General features: G+C 35.3%; 2 protein-coding genes and 1 pseudogene across 4 annotated transcripts; 2 read left to right on the forward strand and 1 right to left on the reverse strand.

Moving 5' to 3' along the window:
- Positions 1–659: 659 nt before the first annotated feature.
- Positions 660–1,866, reverse strand: LOC18603208 (uncharacterized). Its single transcript, XM_007035036.3, has one exon. It carries the CDS (start codon positions 1,780–1,782, stop codon positions 952–954), a length of 831 nt encoding a protein of 276 aa, XP_007035098.3. The 5' UTR covers positions 1,783–1,866; the 3' UTR covers positions 660–951.
- Positions 1,867–12,097: 10,231 nt separating this feature from the next.
- On the forward strand, positions 12,098–15,550 carry LOC18603210 (serine/threonine-protein phosphatase PP1 isozyme 2). The gene is given in 6 exon segments (XM_018120344.2): positions 12,098–12,399; positions 12,552–12,745; positions 13,525–14,084; positions 14,171–14,392; positions 15,154–15,171; positions 15,173–15,550. Coding segments are annotated over 5 exon segments (1,026 nt in total). The 5' UTR covers positions 12,098–12,399; positions 12,552–12,570; the 3' UTR covers positions 15,224–15,550.
- A 5,535-nt stretch (positions 15,551–21,085) lies between these two features.
- On the forward strand, positions 21,086–24,626 carry LOC18603211 (inorganic phosphate transporter 1-4 pseudogene; annotated as a pseudogene). 2 transcript variants are annotated; one of them, XR_016025865.1, is made up of 3 exons: positions 21,086–21,351; positions 22,282–22,373; positions 22,933–24,626. The product of XR_016025865.1 is annotated as an inorganic phosphate transporter 1-4 pseudogene, transcript variant X2 (transcript). The 2 variants fall into 2 exon arrangements; XR_016025864.1 differs by lacking the exon at positions 22,282–22,373 and having other exon boundaries at positions 21,087–21,351.
- Positions 24,627–24,851: the final 225 nt, after the last annotated feature.

Raw genomic sequence — 24,851 nt, forward strand, 5'->3', positions numbered from 1 at the left:
CAACATGCATAATGTTGCTGGTTTTTTTTTTTTTTTTGGTCTTTTTCATTTCAATTTACAGCTACTTGACTTTCTCTCTGTTGGAAAGAAACAAAGACAAAACGCCAAAAAAGAAAAAAAAAAAAAAAAACAGAAGAAAGGAAGGTGGGAAAGTTCTCCTGAGAATCTGAGGTACTCAAGTCAACTTCAAGGCGTTTGGGGCCAACCAATGACTCAGAGTCACCGGCCCAGACGTTCGCTAGCGATCGTTTTTGTCTTGACTCAGAGTCACCGTCCACGTCTCTTAGAACTATAGTTGAGTTTTTCTTCTATTTCTACGTACTTCCTCAAAATTCAACAGGGAATCGAGGAACGAGCTAGCCAATGAATCACTTATTTTTCTTTGATTTCATACTTTATATATAAAAATGAAACAGTGTAAATTTGGAAATGGGTAAGAAAGCAATAAATTGATTAATTTGATTATATATGAAACAACATCAGTTTAATTTTGGATTATTATATTTCTAATTCCCATCATTCCCTGGCAGTCAAAGTTGAGAAAATTTCATCAGTTCGATAGGAGCATTCAGAAGGCAACGAGTGAAAGCTTTGTTTTTTGTCAACCAAAAATCCAAAATCTGAAAGCGGCGAAAGCACAGTGGGTGAAACACTGAAAATTAAATCAGAATATCCCAAAATAGTGAATAAAGTAGAAAATCCATATCATACAAACAACAGATAAACCATAGATGACGCAGGAGTTTCTGTAACAACAAAGTACAATCTGCATAACTCCATAGATATGGCCTCCCAAGTCATGAATAAATAAAGCATAGGACTTGGCCAACGTGGATGTACATGTAACTAGCTAGAGACTACTAATGAAAGACAACTCAGCATCAGCTCTTATTTGTGCGATAAACTAGCGGTATCAGGCTGATGATCTTCTAATTTTAGGTACTAATTAATTTAGTTGCCGTGTGGAGGCTTGTGGGGTGGTTTATAGGGTGGCACTTTTGGCTTCAACTTATTGATCGGTGTCTTGCGCGAGGCCTCAGTTCCCTGTCCTGGGTGACGTTTGTGGGGTGGTTTGTGCTCAAGTGGAGGCGTCTCCCCCTTACCCTTGGGTGGTTTTCCACCGGAAAATATTGGTGGCTTGTGCGAGTCCTCAACGTCCTCACCTAGGAGGCGTCTGTGAGGAGGTTTGTGGTCATGGGGTGGCTCCTTTCCCTCACCCTTAGGCGGTTTGTCACCTGGGAATGGCTTCTTGGGTTCTTTACCATTTGGCAATTCATGTCCATGTGGAGGCTTCTCTCCCTTGCCCTTGGGTGGTTTACCACCGGAAAATCTTGGTGGCTCGCGGGAGTCCTCAACATCCTCACCTAGGAGGCGTCTGTGGGGAGGTTTGTGGTCATGGGGTGGCTCCTTTCCCTCACCCTTAGGCGGTTTGTCACCTGGGAATGGCTTCTTGGGTTCTTTACCATTTGGCAATTCATGTCCTTGTGGAGGCTTCTCTCCCTTACCCTTGGGTGGTTTACCGCCTGTGGTTTTTGGAGGTTTGTGTGTGTCCTCAACATCCTCACTCAGGAGGTGTCTGTGAGGAGGTTTTTCCCCATGTACTGGTGGCTCCTTTCCCTTACCTTTCTCACCAGGATGTGTTGGTGGCTTTTGACCAGGGAAAGGCTTGCCTCCCTTACCCTTGTAAGGCTCATTATCATGATGTTGATTAGCTAGAGAAGGAGTGGTGATCATAAGAACCACCACTCCAAGGAGAAACACAAGCAAGAAAGCTTTAGACATCTTAATTTGGGATCTTTGGGTTCTGCTGTGGTTCAAAACTGGATCACTTGGTGCCCTTTTATAATGGATGGAAGGGCTGGAGCTATGTTGTCAACACATACACACGCAATTCTGCATTTGTCCTCTACTTCTGTACTAGATTCTTGATTTCATAGTGCACTAGATACACCTCAAAGCAAGTGATGCTTTTCCAAGGATAGTATGCAAATGCAAATGGGTCCGATTTCGGGTCCCATGTCCGGTTGAAATGTTTGACAAATTTACTAGTGCGCCCCATTCACATTTACTTTTGGTAGGAAAGTTAACAACCAGCCTAGTTTTGAAAGAGATTCGGTAACAGGAGGTTGATCTTCACATTGATGCATCAAGGTCCTTGGCAAGAATTGAGACAAACATAGATTTAAGATTCAATGTGCAATATTGAGTAAGGGCATGCCCCAGTCATCAATTCTGATGGAATCAATACAATATCGAGTTGTGAGACGACTAAAAACGCCACAGTTTTTAGTTAACTAAGTTCAAAATCAACTAGCTATGGTTGCTTGAAAAAAGAAGAAAGCGAGAAAGGTAAAAATATTCTTCACATTTTTCAATTGCAACCATTAAAAGCTTTTAGACAGGAGTGTGGGCTTTTTCTGGAGATATTGTTGACAAAACGGTGTGAACTCTCGAAACTTTGGAAAAGTTACAAACTTTTGTCATAAAATAATATTATAGAGATTTAAGTCAAGTAACTTTATCAAGTCATCTAGTACAAATTAGTTAATAGTAGTGTCCACTAAGTCTCGGCTCGACGGAAAGAAAGACTACAAGAAAGAGAAAAGAAAAGAACATAATCTCGATTTGGGGTAGTTCTTTTGAGAGCGTTTCCACAAGCTTAATTTGTCGTTTTGCCATATGATCAGTATTATCATATAAAAATTGCATATTTCTTTTGGTGCAGAAGTTGGGTACTCGAGATTCATGTTTTTACACGTTCCTTTCTACCGACATGTATGCCGATCATTAGTATTGGCTCTCCTCTCCCATAGTAACAATTGCATCAATATTAAAAAATAAATACTAAGAGAAATTTTTTAATATATATATGGATGGGCATAGCCCTGTTGGATGAGATGACACTAACAGGTAATTAAAAGTAGATTACGCACCCACAGGGCCACAACATGCAGAAAGTAACCTAGTAAGCATAACTTTTCTTTATATGATCATATTCAACCGTTCATATAACTTTTCCACGACATACCATTTTTGGTCAAAATATTTAGTATTTACTCTTTAACCTCACATTTTTAATGGCACGATTAGTTGGATGCATGATTTGAGAAAAATGGGCAGAAAAAGACAGTTCGAAATAAAGGAATTTCGTTAACCATTGGCTTTGGCTACAAGCCAAGAAAGGTTGCCAACTTTTGTAATACTAGTAGCACTAGAAAGGCTGCGAGCCAAGCATGGGATTGCATACTGATTACTGAGACAGAAATCAAAGAGAAGATAGCGCATGCTCGTCTTATTTTGTTATTTCTACTCTCTCTCTATATAACATAAATAAATAGAAGGGGCTTCCAAGTTTAGCCATGTCGTGGCTCTTTTTGGATGACATCTGTTCAGAATATATTTAATATTATTTGATTTATTTTTTTTTTTTTAAGTTAATGAATTCCATTCATAGTAAAACAGGGATAAGTCCCCTGGATACAAAAACAAAGCACATGATTTTAAGATGCTACGCCTTGATCGTCATCTCGTTTCAAAATCATCTCGACAACCTGCCCAGGAGAAGCCATCAAAAAATAAATCACAAAAAACAAACATCCCTATCATCAATTTACAAACAAATGAATATTCAAAACCAGCATAAAGCCACAAAGTCATACCAAAATCCCCCTGCTCAGTAATTCATTCCAGATCAATAAAAAACATGTTGCAATCTAATCCAAAATTCTAAACTCCAGAGCACATGTCTTTACAAGTAACCACAACATCTCATTCAAAAGACTCCATATCATCTCAGTATTATTTGATTTGTTGAGGATGCATGTATGGTATTTTCTTTTTATGCTCACTAAAACCAACTAATGCTCTGGCTTTGGTCCAATTGAGTCTTACTCCAGAAAACATTAATAGGCAAAGAAGCAAAGTAAAAACCACTTCAAAAAAAAAAAAACAGAGTGACATAGAGTGAAGGAAACTTGCACTTCGAATGGAAAGTTGGCTAGGTTCTTTAGAAAGAGAGGAAATTGGCGGTAAAAGGAAGGGAAAGAGAAGAAATGAAGAAAAGAGGAAAGGGAAAGAAAGAGGGAGTTGTTGCCAGAAATGTCCAGTCCGGCAAAGGCGACGAAGTCAGTGGTCGAGTCAGAGAGAAAGGGTTTAAAGAAACGGATTAGTTGCTAGGGTCAGAAGAGAGTAAAAATGAAGAAAAAAGAAAGGGGTTGCCAGCTAGGTTTAGGGAAAATCAAAACCATGTCGTTTTATGGACACAAAAAGAAGAAAAAGAAGAAATGGGTTGGATTCAATCAAGCCCTAACTGATTCAACTTTAGATTTAGTCAATTTATTTTATTTATGTAATTCTTTTTTATCTATAAATTAAATTTATAAAATTACTTCAAAAAGGATAAAAATAAAAAATTTAAACTATTTTTTATAAGTAATAAAAAAACAATTTATTCAATAAAGTTAAAAATGACTTACTAAAATTATTGGAGATCTCAAAACTATTTTCACAAGGTAGATTAATTCTAAATAATTATAAAAATATAAGATAAAAAATAATAATTAAAATTGAAGATAATTCATAAAATTTCATCATTAAAATTAAAAAATTTTAATATGCGTTATTAATATTCATTTTATTTTGACTTTCAAAAGAAATATTCATTTTGTTTTAATAATTTTATTATATAAATTATGTAGCTTTTTTTTTATTTCGCTACACATATAATTTATGTAGCTTATGGATAATAACTTTTAATATATTAAATTTTCTTAATTTTAATTTTATTTTATTATTGGAATCATCATAATTAACAAAATATGATTATATGAATATTAACATATATTAAGATATAAAAAATCGAATACTTTTAAAAATAATTTAAATAAAATATTTTACTTGGTAAAACATAGTAAAATCTTTTTAAAATATAGTTTTTTAAAATAGTACGCTTTAATTTATTATGATTATGATTATTTATAATTTTTACCAATTTAAAATTACTTTTTAATTATTATTATTTTATTTATAATATTATGTAATTTAAAATTAATCTTTATTAAAAAATTAACCCCATGCAAAGCGGGGCACCATTCTAGTATATATATATTATCAGTTTGATATATAGTGGAGTGCGAGGTGGCTTCCGTGGAGCTTCCCCTACGGTCCAAGTTTGGTGGAGGTTCCACAGAAGTCGTCTCCTCCACTGAAGGCCCGCCGGGTGTCCGCCGACCCAAGTTTATCTCACTATTGTTCCAATCATAAGAGTGATGCCTGGAATCCACCGAGTTGAAATGTTGGGCTTTTAGTAGGCGTCAGTGTCAGCTGAGGCAGGCAACTGGGTGAATGGTAAGGGAATATAATCTTATCAAATCTCTCAAGGCCTCTCGCTTTCTCGGCAGCTAAAGGAAAGAATTTGTAAATATAAAATCTAAAAATAAATATTTATGTTGGCCTAGGCTTTGATGGACTTTGTCCAAGCCCAGATGGATACTTATCACACTGCAGCCCATCTAATTAGCTCAAACAGCAAGTCCACTTACCCAGTTGTAGGCCAGACTTGCAATAAAACACCTCTATACACAACCACCTGTATCAATTACTTTATATAAATTACTTTTTGATATTATTCTGTGTTGAAGTCTTTGGCACTATTCTCTACAAAATAGTAAAAAAATTAATGAATTCATTAACATGATTAATTACATAAAACTCTAACATAAATAATATAACAAATTAAAATTTTTAACATTTCAATAAATAAGTGACGTCCGCTCCTACAGCCTAAGTAGCCATTCGCAATTAGTCACAACAACAAAAACAAGCCTAATGATCTCAAGCACAATCACTTCCTTCAACCATTTCATTCAAGGTCATCCATAGCGTTTGATTCCTTTTAAAGCCATTTTTTCCAATTGATTTGCAAGCTTATTTGCTTCCCTTGGCACATGATGGATCTCCCAACTTCACCATCCTTCTACACGCCTCAACATGCACCATATTAATTTCTCCTTATTTTTCATGGCATATTTTGGACTCGAGTCGCTCTCGATCATTAGGTGATGTGATCCATTCCACATTGAATCTTCAAACACAGAAATAACTTGTTGCCATAAACATTAATTTGACATCTTTTCTGTTAATGAGATAATGTTTTAACAAATACATAAAAGCAAGAGTGAAACTAGTTAACTTTTATTGGGGTAAAAGATAAAGAAAAATAAAGGTTAAAAATTTTTAAAAGATCATCTAAACAAAAAAAATATACTTAAAAAAAAAAAAGACAAAAACATATATGATATATATAAGATTTTAAAAATTTTGAGGGCTGCGTAAAGCTCCACTCTTGCATAAAAGGGTTACAACCAAAGATATTACGAGACACAACTATTAAGATTGTTTTTACTAATTAAATAAGTTATAATAACTATTTTTGTTCTATTCAATTCATTTTATTTTATTATATATTTATTTTATTTTATTCTTATCTATTCTACAAACTAAACATATTTATGATGCTACATCAATTTCCATCAATTAGGATTATGACTAAAATTAGATTACGCGCCTAACTTATTTTATTCTTATCTATTCTGCAAACTAAACATATTTACGATGCTACGTCCATTTCCGTCAATTAGGATTAGGACTAAAAGTAGATTACGCGCCTAACTTTTCTGATCATATTCAACAGCTCAGAATAATTTTTCCGACAGCATCCTATCTTTAGTCAAATTGTTTCTAATTTTAAGCTGTACTGTCTTCTTCGATCTCACAGTGTGATGGGACGATGATTTGAGAAAAAATGGACAGAAAAAGGCAATTTCGATAATCATGACTGATTTTCTTTTCTCAAGACTTTTTGCATATCTTTTTATTAATTTCCATATGTTAGTATATCATAAACTTGCAAGTCTCCATCTCAAAACTTAAAGGAAAATATTGAGTTTTCCTTTGAATAAAACTTCGTTGATGAATGATAGCTTAAAAGCATAATATATTAAGGTTGCTTTTAGAAAATATTAAGTAGATTACATGATTATTAGCCTAGTCTTTCACCTTAATAATTTTGCGTCCCCATGTTAATTATATAACACATTCTTTATAAATGTATATTTCACTTGAAGTATGCCTAACAACTAAATTTATGATATATATATATAATGTAATTAGATTTTCAACTTCAACATTTGTTTTGGTCTTACTGCTTTTTGAGATAATCTAATTTATATATTTTTTATTTCCTCATTTTATGTTAAACTTTATATATAATTAATTTATACTAATTCAAAATTTACATAACAAAAATTTAAAATAAAAAAATTATACTTGATTCTTGATATATAATTAGATAACGAAAACAATACTAATTAGATTAATTGATGGCATTTAATGCACTAGGATTTTTTTTTTAATTTTTAATAACCCTCTAATGGATTTGTTGTGTATTGATAGGACAGGAGACCTAACCATAATTTTATATAATGAATTTTTACTTCTACCTATTATACCGTCTTGAGTCTACATTTAATATTGAAGTCTAACTCATTTTATTAAATCATATCATAAATTATAATATTATCAATTTATAAAAACTAAATTATTTGAACCCAATTTTAATAAAATACAAAAAAATAATGTAAGTCCACACTTTAATTTTATAAAAAAAATGTAACCCTTTACATATTCTTAGTAATTATTTTTTGTGCAATTCGAATAGCATAAGTCATGACCGACATAATCCATTGATCCGATGGTCATTTTTTTAAAAAAAAAAATTAAGAAATAATGAATGAATGATTGTCTTTATGATCAAAAAAAGTTAATCTCAAATATTAATAACGAGATGAATTCAAAGAAGTATCATAATATCAGAATATTTCAAATTAAAAGATAAAATCTTAATTGTATCATCCTATGAATTGTAACTATTTTAAAATTTTAAAAAGAAACTTGTACCAAAAACTTAAAAATTAAGCTAGCTCCATAAATGATGTTTGTGCCATCGAGGCTAACAATATTAGCTCGATATATACATAAAATTAATTATATAATTTTGAAACTTCACATATATATATATATATATATTAAAATCCTTGTAATACTATCCAACTTGTTTCAAAAAAATAATGTTGCTAATACGGTGCAAAAATCCACAGTGGGAAGAAATTAAAGAGCGAATCATCATATATAAAAAGTACACATCATTATTTCCATATATTACAACAGAGGAGATTTTACACAAACAATCATATTCACATCAAATATGGGATGTTAGGTATCATAATGTCACTCACTCAAATCTTTGATGTCTTCATCAATTCTACACATCACATCCACAGGACCAAGATCTCACCAGAGCAACTGGCTTAGTAACTTTTTGGATCTAAATCATATGATCCTCAAAAACTTAAACTCAAGTTGCTAGTAGTGGTGAACTTAGATTGTTATATAAATCTTAACAATCACATTCATATCAAATGTGGTATGTTGGGTATTACAATACCACCCACTCAAATCCTTGATGTCTTCATCAAGACCACACATCACATCCATAAGATCAAGATTTCACCAGAACAATGTGAAAGTTCACATCGGATTGATACAAGCTTTGATACAATTTGTAACGACCCAAATCCAAACACTGGACCAATAGCTTTTTGAGCCTAAACCACGTTGCCCTAAAAAACTTAGGCTCAAGTTGCTAGTAGTAGTAGATTAAGATTATTATATAGATCTTAACAATTATATTCACATCAAATATGACATATTGGATATCACAGTAACGATCAAAGCATGGATAACATACTGAATAATGAGTCAGAACTCAAAGAGAAGAGAGCGAAATTGTCTTATTTTGTTATTTCTACCATACATATCACATATGTATAGACTTAAATATATTACTCAGTTTGGTAGCGGAGGCCCTCCGGGCGACTTCTCAAAACCTGTTGGCTTACCACTGTCCAAGTTTAGTGAGTTTTGTTTAGCAAGACTAGTCTCGTTTACGGGCCTCCGACTGTGAATTATTGGAGGCTTGCTGATGCGGTAACGATCAGGACGAGATGAAGTGGTGAAGAGCACCAGAAGGAGGAACAACGCCAGCAAGTAGGTTTTCGATTGCATCTTTCCACCCATGCAGTGCTGGATCTAAGACTCTAGATAGGATGGTGCAGAATTGGAAGAACTGAAGTGGTATATTTAAGTGGATCATGACCTGTAACTGCACGACATGTGTCTTTCTGCATTTCGTTGGTCGAACACTAACAAAAGAGATTTTTATTTGAATGGATCCAATCCCAGTTAGACGAAGCCCAATTTTTCCTACTCAAGCCCATCCATATTAAAAAAAAAAAACACTAAGAAATGTGTGTGTTTGATTGATGTAGTTTGAGAAAATGATTAGTACCCCTATTGAACGAGGGAAACACTGAAAGATGCATGTAAGCGATAAATTTTCTGGGTAATCTCTTCGCCTCTTTCAAAAATATTTTCAAGATTTACCCATACTCCGAAAATTTTTCTTGATGGCACCATAACTATATATGAAGAACAAATTTTATACAATAAAAGTAAAATGCATGTCCATGATCATTAGCTGTTAAAAACAAAGTACAATAGCTACCGTTACTAGAGGCACCTTGGTGCCAGAAGGAAACCGATCCTTATATAGTAAATTCAAGGTTCAAGATGGATCGATGATCACTAGCGCGCAGCTCTTATTTTTTACCCCACATAGATTTACATCATTGATTCTATATCTGTATAATAATTAAGTAGTTAATTTGATGTTGGGAGGCTTATGGGGTGGTTTTTCCAATGGGTTTGTGTAAATGTTCAACACGTGTTTAACAGGACGGTGTGCAGGGAAGGGTTGGCGCGGTGGTTTGTGTCCAGGCCGTGGCTTGTATTCAGGGAATATTGTTTTCTCCTCTTCATCAAGTAAGGTTGGTGGCCTGTGTTTTGGTGGTGGCTTATTAGGTTTACCATCCAGGGTTAGTGTCAGTGAGTTTTGCTCAAAACAAGTTTCCTCCGCTGGAGGCTGGAGGCCTCTGGCTCTGGGGTGTGATCAACAAATAATTGAGAGGCGAAGAGCAGCGCCCCAAGAAGCAGTAATAACACCAGCAAGTAGGTTTCTGAGTGCATCTCTTCGGCTCTCGTCTCTTTGATGATGGTGCAAAACGAGGATTGGGTCACATGGGTATTTACTTTAATGGATCACGACTGCCGAGAATGATGCTCAATATGTGGAGCACTGAAAAAGTAGACCAGCTGGATACTTATGGAGCTTAATTGCCAACTGAAGCCCAGCTAATTGACTCAAGCAACATGTCCACTTACCAATTGCAGGCCAGACTTGCACTTCTTTTTTCTTTTGTAGTTATCAACAAAATAATCCGTACGATAATGGCTTCTTTGCAATAGATGCGACGTGGAGTGAAAGTGGCGGGAATAACCATGCAGAGTCATCATCTTGGTGCGCGATTAAGGCCTTTCCTGCAAGAGAATTATTCCCCTCCTCAGCGGCAACACTTTTGGGAAGATTGAACCAAAGGGCTTTTCTCTCCCCCAAAAATATATGACAAGATTTCATTACATAAAAAAAAATGTAATTGAAACCCAAATTTATTGTAATGCCATCTACCATATTATTCATTTATCTGATTTAATTCATAAAAAAAATTCCTTTTACTTTACTTTCCTTTATCATAGTTTTTGTTCCTATTTGCTGGAGTTAGTCATTGATCAAATCAGCTTACCTAAGAGAAAGCAAACCAATCTTCACAAAATCAACTTTCTTAGTTTAAAATGGTATATGTTATCAACTTTTTTGCTTAAAATAATAATAAATTTCAAATCATACTTTTTTCCTTCTGCTTTTAGGATTTGGCACTTGTAACTCTTATCTATTCAAAGTCATCCTTCAAACATTTTTAATCTTAATGAAAATGTTATCATCATTAACAAAAGTTAATTTATTCGATGACTCACTGAAATCAATAGGTAATAATGGTATTTTCCAATGCCTTGTTGATTCTGTGTTTGACAACTGCAAATCACTTAAAAAAGAAAGATAGATGTGATTAATCATAACGCGATTCATTATTTGTCTTCCTTCCCACTTATAGTCTCTTGACCAAGATATATATGGATTTGATAAGACAATGATCCACCCCTTTTTTAATATAGAAATAGTCTCTATGATCCTAATCTAACCTTCAAAATATATTAACTTATTGTTAAATGATGTAACCCTAGGGCTGAAACATAGTTAAGAAATAAAGTCAATAAGGAAGGGAAAAAAAATTGATACAGATATATCATATACTTAATTTAATCAAAATTTAGCTTCAAGAATACTAAAAAAATAGAAAAACAAAAGGAATCTGTTAGCATAGCTAACAATTCATGGAAATTGACCATTTTTTGTAGCTTTCCAGGGTGAATTGCTCCAATTTAGAGTCTAAGGAAAGTTAATGAAATGAAAAGACAATCATATACCTATTTAACTTGTGAGAAGTATGGAGAAGACAAAAGAGCACGTTAGATTACTAATTATTTAACCAATTTGAGTTGAATCAGTTTAGACCACTTTATTCAAAGGGATTTTTCATTGGGCTGAGATTGTACTAGTTTTGTTCTTCTGCCAAAGGTTTTGCATCCTTTGACTCAAAAAGTCATTCTGAAAATTAAAAAAATTAAATGAAGTCATCTTTTTGTGATAGCAATAAACAAAAGGAATTCACATTTCCAACAGATGTAACGTGTTGGCAGCCTTCCTTAGCCTCGTATTGGAATAAATCAAAACAACAACAACCGGTAAACAATGGAATCCTCAGCTTTAGGCCTCGTTTTGGTGTGCTGTTTGCCGCTTTTGCTAGTTGCCGAAGTTACCTGTTTCTGCCTCCCCGCGGTTTCAAAGCCAAGCCTCCCTGCCCCTATTCTCCTCCCCTAACCTCAATGTCCTAAACAAGTCAAATCGATTTCTACTTTTTGACGCGTCACCCTCTTTCATTTCATCTCCCATTGGGGGTCCATTTGTTCACCTACTTTGCACACTCTTTTGCTTTCTCTGTTGTTTTTCATTTGAGTGATCATCTCTTTTCTATTCTCTACACCTTCTCTTCTTATTCTCCTCATCATTCCCTTTCTATATTTCATTATTTGTAAAAGAAAGAACACCAAGAATATATTCTCGTGGCTGTCTTTTAAATCCAAAGGGTACCAACCAACCATTCTTTTCTGCATGAACAAGAAAAGCAAACCAAAAGAAATAAAGAACATAAATGAAAAAAGCCCCGCGCACCAAGAACGACCATTCCATGTTTAAAAAAAAGAACTTCCCATTTTTCTTTCCTTCTCAAAATATTCTCTTTCACTTTCATTAGAAGATCGTAGCATGTAGGTGGTGGTAGACTTCTTTGTTTCTTTATTCCTTCTCTTAGCCTTTTTTTTTATCTTCTTGGCTTTCTGTTATTCTTCTTCTTTCTTGTTTCTTCTTCTTTTTCTTGTTTGGTCCAAGGAGTTGATCAGTTTTTTTTTTGGAGGATAAGAGGAGGAAGAGGTTGGGCTATGGAACCTCGAGTTCTTGATGGTATAATCAATAGGTTGCTTGAAGTTAGAGGGAAACCGGGGAAGCAAGTGCAGCTTTCCGAGTCCGAAATAAGGCAGCTTTGTCTTGTTTCTAAAGATATCTTCTTGATGCAGCCCATTCTTCTAGAGCTTGAAGCACCAATTAAGATCTGTGGTATCTTCTTTTACTCTGTTTTCTTCAATTTTAAGTTTCTCTCTCTGTTCAGAGTCATGGTTAAAATTGATTCTTTCGTAGTTGGTTGCTACCAGTTTATGAGTTTGAATATGGAAATTTCTTGTTTTAGGTGTGACTTGTTGTGTGATTTATCTCTGAAAAGTTCTAAATTTATTTTCTTATGTGCTGGAGGTGCTGAATGATGATGAATATGTTCATAAATTCTTCATTTCAGTGATGGATGTGGATGAATTTAAGTTTCAGATGTGTTTTCATCTGTTTTTTTGGAGTCAGGCTTGAAGTTCTTTTGCCAGGTATAGTAATTATATTGCAGGGTGGTAGTTACTACTGTCATGTTAGGGTAAGGTTTCGATTCGTAGTTCCTACTTTAGTATTATATAATTGACACATTAAGTATGAACCATGCTGTTTTGTTAAATTCTGGGTTCTGACTTGGGAGATTGTGATGGCAATTTGAATGCACTTAGATCATCTGCAATGTGTGACCTTCAAACCTTAAATAAGAGACAGAGCTTTTCAGTTGTTCTCTGTTCAGTGCTGTATGTTGACTGTTATTGATTTTGGCTTGAGAGATCACGTTATGGCTGCAAATTAGTGTTTGAAACTTTGGTCATATATTGTGCTTGTCAGTTCCCAAGCTTATTAGCTCTATACTGAGAGCTAAACCAGGGGATTCAGTCGTTGAAATGCTGAAGAGGCTCCCATAAGTCACTTATACTGAACATATGTCTTATATACTGCTTCTTTTCATGACCCAGGAGATATTCATGGTCAGTATTCTGATCTCCTGAGGCTTTTTGAGAATGGTGGTTTCCCTCCTCGTGCCAATTACTTATTCTTGGGGGATTATGTAGATCGTGGAAAGCAAAGCCTCGAAACAATATGCCTTCTCCTTGCATACAAAATAAAATATCCGGAAAACTTTTTCCTTCTCAGGGGCAACCACGAATGTGCTTCTGTGAATCGTATCTATGGATTTTATGATGAATGTAAGAGAAGATTCAATGTCAGGCTCTGGAAAGTATTCACCGACTGTTTCAACTGCCTGCCTGTGGCTGCTCTGATTGAGGAAAAGATATTCTGCATGCATGGGGGACTTTCACCTGAGCTCCGCAACTTGGACCAGATTAGAAATTTAAAGAGGCCTACTGATGTTCCAGAATCCGGCTTACTATGTGATCTCCTATGGTCTGATCCTAGTAAAGACATTCAGGGCTGGGGGCCAAATGATAGGGGAGTTTCCTATATGTTTGGTGCTGATAGGGTGATAGATTGTCTCAAGAAGCTTGATCTTGATTTAATATGTCGAGCTCACCAGGTTTAAATACGTTTTTACATGAAGCATTTGCTGCTAAATTCTTATAGCTCGGCTTCCTTTCTCTCATCAACTGGTATCTATCGCAGGTTGTTGAAGATGGATATGAATTCTTTGCTAATAGGCAACTTGTAACCATATTTTCGGCACCTAATTACTGTGGAGAGTTTGACAATGCTGCTGCCATGATGAGCGTGGATGAGACATTAATGTGCTCTTTCCAAATATTAAAGCCTGCAGATAAGAAACCGAAGTTTGGCTTTGGAACCTTAACTCCAACAAAGCCTTCTACTCCTTCCTCTAGAATCAAGGTATATTGAATATCCTTGCCCATGTTGCTTCAAATACATGAATCTTATCTTCACATTCTTTTTCCTTTGGACATTAACAGTAACTTGTGAAAGCATGTTGTCTAACTGTTGGGGCATCTTGGAGCCAAACTCATTGTTTGAATATCCATAATCTAGCTAATTTCTAATGAAGAAAAGAGAGTCAGCAATGCTGGTGAGAAACCAGGAAGGTTCTATCCTCATGATCATTTAATACATATTCCGGCTTCGTTTCCTTGGAACAGAGCTCATTCTTTCTTCTGAACTTTAATTGTTAATTCTCTTTGTTAAGTTTCTTTGATGGGTTTTTTTTTTCTTTTCTTTTGGGGATTTTCTAATTGTTCTTGAATTCTCAAAATATTCCCATGTCCATATACTTCTTGCCTTCAAAATTTGGCAGCTTGTTTTCAGGTGCCCTAGCTTGTTTTCACTAATAAAATTCCATGTCTGAAGAACTTGTCCATTGAATTCTTAGTTCGTCTTATTCATTGTAGCTTTCCAACTTCAAAGGCCTAATATTCACTTTTGATGAGCTATTAACTGTTTCACCTGGTTTCTTGAACATTACTTTTAAACTTAGGACTCAACTACAGGGTATCTCATTTCTAAAAATTGCCTTCATTTCCTTATTCTTGTATGAAGTTAGCTGAAAAGTTGCCCAGGGTATCCATCGTTTCCTTACTCTGTGCTTTTGTGGAAATTCGCATCAATTTCTTTAAACATCTTAAATTTTTGTTTTCCAGTCATTTCTTGGAGCAAAGGTATATGGTGTTTGAACTGATGGAGATATCAGAAGGAGGTTGCTGCCTGTGATCAAAGGTGTATGGAAGATTTCAAAAATAGCAGTCCAGAAATCTAGTGATTACTCTAGGAGTTTTATTTTGATGAAGAAGAAACATTTTGCAACTTTTGTTTTTCATCTGGGGATGAAAACATGTTTCCTCCACCTGCAAAATTATTGGAGGCTGTAAATTTTTAGTTTGCTTTGAACCCTGTGTATCAGTTTCAACATGGTCTAACTGAGCCCTCTTTTTTCCCTCTTCTTTCATCTTTGTATTTGCTCAGCCTCTTTGGTCAGGCTGCTCTAGTTGTATTATAGTCAAAGGATGGAAAATGTAAGCAGGGTGGAGAGTTTATGCACGGGTTGGATATCCAAATGCTCCTTGATCTTGGGAATTGCTGATGTTGTGTCTCATTGCATGTAAATCAGCTTATTACATACTTGTGGCAGACTTTGGGCATCAATTTTTTTGTCTCAACAACTCATTTGGCACTAGTCTTATAAAATATGGTCTGTCAAATTTATTTGCATAAGGCTCTTGCTATAGTCTTTTAGGGGTTAAACTGTATCACAGTCGCTCTGTTGCTTGGCATTAATGGACTTCTACTCTTGTTAAAGATGAAAATATATATGATTGGGAGTACTTCTCTTATTTTATGTTTGCAGGAGCAGGAGCAGGAGGAGGGTTGCCACTTGATGTAAGGAAAAAACAGAAGGCTCTTTGAACTCTTTGGAATTGGAATTGGAATTGTTGCTTCTTTCGGATCATCCAAGACATGAAAAGACTACAACCCGTGGGTAAAACAAAACAACCAGGAAAAATAAAAGTTACAGAGTGGAAACTAGAAACGCAGCAAGGAAGGAAAAAGGAAAAAAGAACAGAAAGTAAGACCAGAAACATGGTTCTTATTTCTGACATAATAATAATTGCAACAATCCAACATCTAAGGCAATGCAATTTTTAAACCGCTTCCTCTATCCACATTCCTGGATTTTCTATGCTGTTGTCACCGATCTTTGGAGCTGCAATATTGAAACCTGAAAGGGTTTTATCATTTTTATTTCATGTGCTTTGACAAATGTAAATTGAAGCTTGATCCACCTTCAGCTGAAGGTTGGGGCCTAACTGCAGTAGTGCCATGGGCTCTTAATGCTGCAAAAATGGAGTAAATCAAGGTCTCACCAAAATAATCCATATGCAATTGTGCATAGGCTTCTGCCATATAACACATTATTACATGAGACTCGAAACTTATATCACCTAAGCCCACTCGCCCCCTCCAGAGCAGATGAGACCATGTTATATTTCAGTCTCAAATAAAAGAAATCCGGTTTCCAACTTTAGCACTATCAGTCCCCACTTTGATCGAAGTCTTGCACTTGAATCAACACTATTAAGAGGTCCAGGTTCTACCATGGGCCATATTAAATTTTAGAGTATAGATTAGTCCTGAAACTCAATACAACTGAATCAAGGCACTCTCACTGGTGTAACTTTAGTTCTTTACTCGTTCAGATTAGGAAAAAGTTTTGGTCAATCCCATTTGTCTTTGCTGCCACCTCATAACATTCCCCTGTTTACAGGCACGAGTGAAAAATTTTCAAAGTGGTCCATTGGGCATAATTCTTTGCTGATAGAAGTCCGTTGGACGAAACAATAAAGACAAAAGGGATCTCATCTTTTGGACTTTGGCATGGAATCATTTGCTTTTCTGGCACGCAAAGAACTGAACGAGTCTCACGTTTAAGTCTCCCCTTTAAGACAGCCAATTCTATTACCTCAAATGGGGACTCATCTAGGAGAGAATAATATAAGGTAGGTTCCTGCAGCTTGCAAGGTTGCCCTTTTAGTTACATCAGTTGATTGTATACGTAGCAGTAAAGCGTGTGGAAATTTTTCGAAGTCATCTCTTGGAGAGTGAGATGTGGGTTAGAAGAGAATTTTAGCTGGTAGACAAAAGTGAGAAATTACATTTGTTTTTCGACCAGAGAAATTTCATGCAGGGTGCTACCTTGATTCCCATGAGCTTTCCCTTTCTTTAATTTGGTTTTCTCTTTAGGTTTACTGGTCGCTGTTGACTTGGTGTTTCAAACTTGTATATCTGGGCAACTTTTTTAGATGAATACAAGGTTGTTTAAGTGAGTTCCTGTTCTCGTTATCTATCTATCTACCTATCTATTTATGTCGGACTCATTTGTAAAGGAAAGTAGCCATTGATATCCTTTTCCCAGTGAGTTTCTAGGAAACCCACCGGAGGGAAGGACAATTGTCTTGGTCTGGCTAGGCAGGTTAACTGCCTCCTATATTAATGAAACCTTTAAATAAGTTGCAAGGTGCCGAAAGCTCTGCAGGATCCATCCGTTCTCACTGGTCAAATATTTTGCACCAAATTAAATTGATTAATTAACTAATCTGATACCTCCACTTTAACACTGTTTTTTTGGTTTAATAGCAACATAAATTATTAAAAAATTAAAGAAACAAAACTAAGGAGCACCTTTTTGACTTTAATGTATAAGCTTTTGTACATCAGTACAGGACTCTTTGTAGGCAAAACATGGCTGGACAAGAATCTTAGAATCTTAGTTAAATTAACTTTAATAACTTTAATCTAATACGCTAAAAGTAATCATATAACGTCAGATTTTGTATTTTAATCAGAGTTTTGCTTTCAGGGAACATTTACACTATGACTGCAAGCCTAATATGAAAACTAGTAGGTCGGGCTGCTATCAGGATTAATTTAGTCCTTTCAAGCTTGTATTATGGAAGCTATGGCGTCAAAGCTTTGTATTTAGCCCTATGCTACTGCACAAAAAAAAAAAAAAAAAAGTCCTGTGCTAGCATATGGGAGCAACAAAACGCAAGGCTTTGATAGGCAACTAGGCAGCACATGTTTTAGCAAATCATAATTTTTCATTGTTAGATGATATGTATTAGTATTGTGATATCTAACATTTCACATATGATATGAATGTGATTGTGAAGATCTATATAATAATCAAAGTCTACTACTATTAGTAATTTTAAGCCAAAAAAACTACTGTACCAACGGTTGGACTTGAATCGTTATAAGTATTTAGATATGTGATATAAAATTATGAAAAAAAATATCAAACGAAAAATTAAAAAATAATAAAAGATTTCTAATGAAATTATCACTTAATTTACTTCAAAAGAATTATATATTAAAGTTTGTTGGTCAACATTATTTTAGATTAACAGAATGGTCCCAATATAATTAATATACATTGAAAAAGGCATGTGAATGCAATTAAGTTCATACATATTTGTATATATTAGTCACTTTATATTAGTCACTATCATAATGAAAACTTGATGTGTGAACTAATTAAACCATTAATATGAGTTATCACGAGGAATATTCCAATTTGATATAAAATTGGGTATTGCAAATTTGCTGTCCCCTTCACTTAAAATATCGACAATTGCAGTCATAATCGAAACTTGCAGAGAATTCAACTACAGTTAATCAAATTAGCACAATATTAATATGAATTTCACTGCTTTTATTGTCAATGTGAGATCATAAAGTATCGCAAAAATAAATAAAAGTAGGCAAATCCGACATCATAAAATGTTGACCATAAAACAGCTGATAAAATTGTTATAAAAAAATTGGCAAATATTGTTGTGAATGTGATAAGCAAAACATGATTTGCATGAAGTTCCGGCGCCGCTGCTTATATATCGACTCAGGGAGCAAGGGGCTCATTCAGAAAGGTCAACTGCCTCTACTATATTCCTTTTTTTGTTTTTATGCAATGCAAATGGCTGCCAGCAGGTTTCTAACTTCAATATACAACCCAAGGCTGTGTGTGTGAAAAATTTTTGCCGCAAAGCTAGCTAGTCTTCTTCAATAGTTCTTTTTTTATATGTGGAAAATGATAAGGATGAGTCATGTCTGTGCATTTTTTCCTCGCGCTGTCAGTTAGGCATATCCATCGGTAAGAGAAATACGGCTTGAAACTAAATCAAGCAATCATTTGTTTATGCTACAAGTTATGCTCTGACCAAAATTAAATTGTATTAATTAGGACTAATTAATTAAAGCAAAACCCTGATGATGATCATTCAAAGCCAGAAGCTCAAAGTCAAGCATGGTGCATTCATGCAGCTCTGAAATTAAGTTCAAAATGAACTGATGGTTTGTAGCTCTGATGGTTTCCATCAAGTTGTTAAGGACATGGTAAGAAATGATTGGGAAACATTTGCAGTTTGAAGGATTAATTCAACCAAATATTCTACTGGGAACCACACTTCCCCTCAATCAGAAGGTTTCCAATTTAAATTTAACTATAATTAATTAAGGGAATAACAACTGAGGCAGGAGAGAAAATGATTGTCCATTTTCCAGTTCTATCTGTCTGATATATTTGAATGCTTTCCTAGCAGGCTAAATTGGATTCAGACTAAAAAATAACATAATCTGGCTTGTTTTCACATTTAGCATGATCATTCAATTGTTTTGCAGATGAAATGTAGCATCAAGTCTTTCCCTGGACAAAAAAAAAAAAAAACTTGTTGCTTCACACAAATGGCTACTTGCAAGTGGCTGTTATTTTCATCTCTCTGTCTGATATTGATTCAAGAAAATGGCAATCAGTTGACTTTTCTTTGCCTTCAAAACATCAAATAGTATATCTCTCTGCCTTTATTTACACTTTTGTATGCATTGCGAGATGATGATATCCATGATGTATTCTTTACTTCCCATATCAGCTTTGCACCTTCCAAAAAAATACTCTTTAATTTCCAGCATTACCATAAAATGCGAAATACATTAGATAAAACATGTTGTTCCTACTACCAGTTGACATTGCGATCCACCTTGCTATATCTTTAATTTTTAATTGTTTTTGGTCATAAGGTTAGTGTAGTAGGTGAATGAGTTCTTCTGAAATGTTTGTATCTATGACTCAACAAGTCAATAATACAAATGAGCAATCTAAAGATGAAAAGTTAACTAATTATAGTGGTAAATCTATAATGTAAAAGAGAAAGGAGCAAGAAAGAAAAGTTGTTGTTAGTGAAAATTAACATGATCTTGATGCTGCTATTCTATTGGCAAATTATAGACACTAACCCTGGAGAAGACCAGAAAGGTTAATTCTATGGCACTCCTACTTTTCTTTTCAGTAATAAGTTGAGCCAAAGTGGATAACTTGGTTTCCTATTTCTCAGACAATTTTCTTGCATTATCCATCCTCCTAATAGGCAACAGCTATAGCTTGCACCCTTTTGTGTACTATAATAATCTAGACTATACTTAAACAACTCCACATACTCAATATAAAATAAAATAAGGATGAGAATTGAATAATTGACGTTGAGAGACACTAAATTCTTCTTCTTGCTTTTTTTTTTTTTTTCCTTTGCCTCATTTTTTTTTGTATAAATAACACTAATTTTTTAACTTAATTGTACAAGGGTTGGGAATTGGGACCACAACCGTTGACCAAACGAACAATCATGACTGTGATTATCCAAAAAAAAACACTGTTTTGATAATGTAAATTAATTTTGCACTACATGTCTTGCATCACTCATTGTATGTACATATAGTTGTAATTATAAAATTTGGATTTGAATTCGAATATTTAATTTATTGATTGGTGCATTATTTCTTACTTAAAAGGTAAAATTCGAATCTTCTTTCTCTAATTATAAAAAAAATTAAATTTATATTATTTATGAAAGTGATGTCTTTGGGGTCCATCTATGAGAACATGGCCTAGCAAATATGAATCACATTCCTGATTCCAAGGTTCACATTGATCCGTGTTGGATTATCTACATGACACACGTTTATCGACGGTTCAGCCGCATTGTCTCTAATGAATTGGCATCTCATGGGATGGGAGAGGAAGGTCGTACAATCATGGAGAGGAAAAATCCGAGAAAAAAACACTGAAGAGAGTTAATGTTGAGAAGGACAATGTATAGAAAGAAGATGGGAAGACCTGTAAAAGAGTTGACTTAACAAAAAAAAAAACCAGAAAGGGAATATCCTCCACTAGATGCTGTCATGTGAAGTTCTCTCTCATTTAAAAGGCCAACCACCCTTTACTTTCTTCATTCACAATTTCCCTTCCTGTCTCCACCTCATCATCCTTCAGAGCACTGTTCAGGAAACAGGTTAGTGTCTCCTCTGCAATTTGTGAAGCTGGAAACTCTTTTTTCTTTCAATATAATTGATTGTGATATGAAAGGAAGAGTTCTCCAGTTCCTGGCTTATTGGAAATAGAAGTTCTGCTAGATGTTCCAGGACCACTTTAGGCACCTCTATCACTTTGTAGATAACCCTCAGTAGTTTTTTATCTCATGTTGAAAAATAAGGGACTTTAACTGATTATGGTAGGGCAGGCTTCCTGAAAAGGCACCATGCACTGACAGAACTCCCTTACTATTACCTTTTTCTCATATGGTTTTCCTTTCTTTTCTTCTATAATGAAAACAAATTAATAAACTGCAGTAGACATAATTTTCTTGAGTTTGATTAATGCTTTATGTTTAATTCTTTTCCATCTCTACTGTTGTTTAATTTGTGTCCAAAACTCCACAAAGATGGTAGTAGAAGGAGGTAAGAGAAACCTATTTCTGGCTTTCTGCAACTAGTTTTTTTTTTTTTTCATCGTCCATATTTGTATGGCATTGAGAGTAATGCCGGAATTCAAGGATTTCCTATAAAATCTTTATGGAAACTCCATTCCCACCCTCCAAAAACAGGAGCTAAGTTCAGATTGAAATGACCTTCCTTTCTACGGTTGAATTTGCTTATTTTTCCATGGTAAGAACTAAGAAGTTCAAGGAAAAGGAAGGTTTCCCTTTTTTGTTCCTTATTAGGGGGTGGGTGAGACTGTCTGGTTTTGCATAGTAGTCCATGGCCATGAGCTGGAAATTTGAATTTTTTGAGTCTTAAGATTTCAAACTTCAAGTTTTACCCCAAAAGCATTGATCTTCTGGAATTGCAAGTTGGCCTAACAAACCTTATGAAATTTTCCTTCTCAATTTGTTTTTCATCTAGTCACTTTCAAGAGTTGGTACTAGTTGCAATTTTTTCTGCAGGCTGTCTTGACATGGAATAGCAGTAGAACGTTGTCTGGATGGTGATATTTGAAGACTCATTGACTAAAAATTACTGGTTACGGAAGAATTGGGTAATACTACTTTATTAACAGTAATGTGGGGTCAATGTCGTCCATCCTTTTCCCATTAAACAAATAAGGTTTTCTCATGCAATCAATTCAATGGGTTTGGTGATCTGAAATAAAATAGTACTACTATGTAATTTCTGCTATTGTGCAGTAAATGTCTTAATTATCTAGATAGAATTTGTGAAACTTGTTGAAGTCTGCATAGGAGAAGAAAAACAGGAATCTCATCATGCTTTGTCCTCTAATGGGCTATAATTAGGTAAACGTAAGGGAGGTTTTTCGTCTTTTCTGATATTTTGTTCAGCATGAATTGACTGATTACCCATTATGTAAGGTAATAAGAAGTCAAGGAAAGAAATTAAGAAGAAATTCTGCAAAGCTTAGCTGCTGCAAAGTAGCCCATGGAATCAGCCCCTTCCCTATAGTGATCCTTTTTAGCAAAGAGTTCCAGAAAAATTCTTGTCTTTTTGGTGCTAAATTCGTTTATTGACGATGACAAGATATAATTGATCATTTCCATCCATTACCAATTTCAATTGATATCCCAATTGTTCTAATGCAGGACTGTGGAAGAGGTTGATACCATAATTTGCAATATCCAGCCATGGCTAGAGAACAGTTGGGAGTGCTTAATGCACTGGATGCAGCCAAGACACAGTGGTATCATTTCACTGCAATTGTTATTGCAGGGATGGGATTTTTCACTGATGCATACGATCTGTTTTGCATCTCCTTAGTCACCAAATTACTAGGCCGTATATACTACCATGTTGATCGTGCACCAAAGCCAGGCACATTACCTCCAAATGTTGCAGCTGCTGTGACTGGGGTTGCTTTTGTTGGCACTTTAACCGGCCAGCTGTTTTTTGGGTGGCTTGGTGACAAAATGGGCCGGAAAAAGGTCTATGGTATAACTTTGATCCTCATGGTTGTGTGCTCTATTGCCTCAGGGCTGTCATTTGGAAGCAGTCCAAAGGGTGTTATGGCTACCCTTTGTTTCTTCAGATTCTGGCTTGGTTTTGGGATTGGTGGTGACTATCCTCTTTCGGCCACAATTATGTCTGAATATTCTAACAAAAAGACTCGTGGAGCGTTTATTGCTGCAGTGTTTGCAATGCAAGGCTTTGGGATTTTGGGTGGTGGAATTGTGGCTCTTATTGTCTCTTCTTCCTTTGATCGTGCATTCAAGGCGCCTGCCTACTCTGTCAATGCAGCAGCCTCAACTGTGCCTCAGGCTGACTATGTTTGGCGCATAATTCTGATGTTTGGTGCATTCCCTGCTGCTCTTACTTATTATTGGCGAATGAAGATGCCGGAAACTGCTCGTTACACTGCCCTTATTGCCAAGAATGCAAAACAGGCTGCAGCAGACATGTCAAAGGTGTTGAATGTGGATCTTGAAGCAGAAGAAGATAAGGTAATAAAGTTAACAGAAAATCAAGCAAATTCCTTTGGCTTGTTTTCTAGGGAATTCTTGAAGCGCCATGGACTTCATTTGCTTGGAACTACTTCCACTTGGTTCTTGTTGGACATTGCCTTTTACAGCCAAAATCTATTCCAAAAGGATATCTTCAGTGGAATTGGATGGATTCCTCCAGCTGCAAGCATGAATGCGATCCATGAGGTCTACAAGATTGCAAAGGCACAAACATTAATCGCCCTATTCAGTACCGTTCCGGGGTATTGGTTCACGGTGGCTTTGATTGATATTATTGGAAGGTTTGCAATTCAATTGATGGGTTTCTTTTTCATGACAGTTTTCATGTTTGCTCTTGCCATACCTTACCATCACTGGACCTTGAAACCCAACCGAATCGGTTTCGTAATAATATATTCCCTAACCTTTTTCTTTGCCAATTTTGGACCCAATTCTACGACATTTGTTGTCCCAGCTGAGATCTTTCCTGCAAGGCTAAGGTCAACCTGTCATGGTATATCAGCTGCAGCTGGTAAAGCTGGTGCCATAGTGGGTGCATTTGGGTTCTTATATGCTGCTCAAAGCACAGACCCAACCAAGACAGATGCAGGCTACCCAACAGGCATTGGAATCAGATACTCACTTATTGTGCTCGGGGTCATCAATTTCTTAGGAATGTTATTTACTCTCTTGGTGCCTGAATCAAAGGGTAAATCACTTGAGGAGTTAACAGGTGAGAATGAGGGTGAAGTTGGTGAGACAGAACTACAAACTGGTCCTACTAGGACTGTTCCTCTGTGATTTGAGCAAAGTTAATTACAGCAGTTCTTATTATGTTATGTGTGAGTTTCATAGTGGCATTTTAACTTCTTCTTGGTTTTCTAAAATTCCTTGTTTGAGAAAGATGCTATAATGATATATATTGGCTAGGAAAAGCTATGATCCAAGTACAACTATATATATATATATATACACACCATGTACTAAATTTGTTCTGATTTTGTAATATATTTTGTTCATCTGTCCTACTGGATTTTAAAATAACTGTCTCCTTATTCTTATCT

The sequence above is a fragment of the Theobroma cacao genome, chromosome 4 (genome assembly GCF_053813885.1).
Source record: "Theobroma cacao isolate CCN51 chromosome 4, ASM5381388v1, whole genome shotgun sequence".
Taxonomy (NCBI): Eukaryota; Viridiplantae; Streptophyta; class Magnoliopsida; order Malvales; family Malvaceae; genus Theobroma; species Theobroma cacao.

Bases quoted from the DNA above. Each gene is read 5' to 3' on its own strand.
- LOC18603208 (XM_007035036.3), bottom strand. From the start codon at position 1,782: ATGTCTAAAGCTTTCTTGCTTGTGTTTCTCCTTGGAGTGGTGGTTCTT.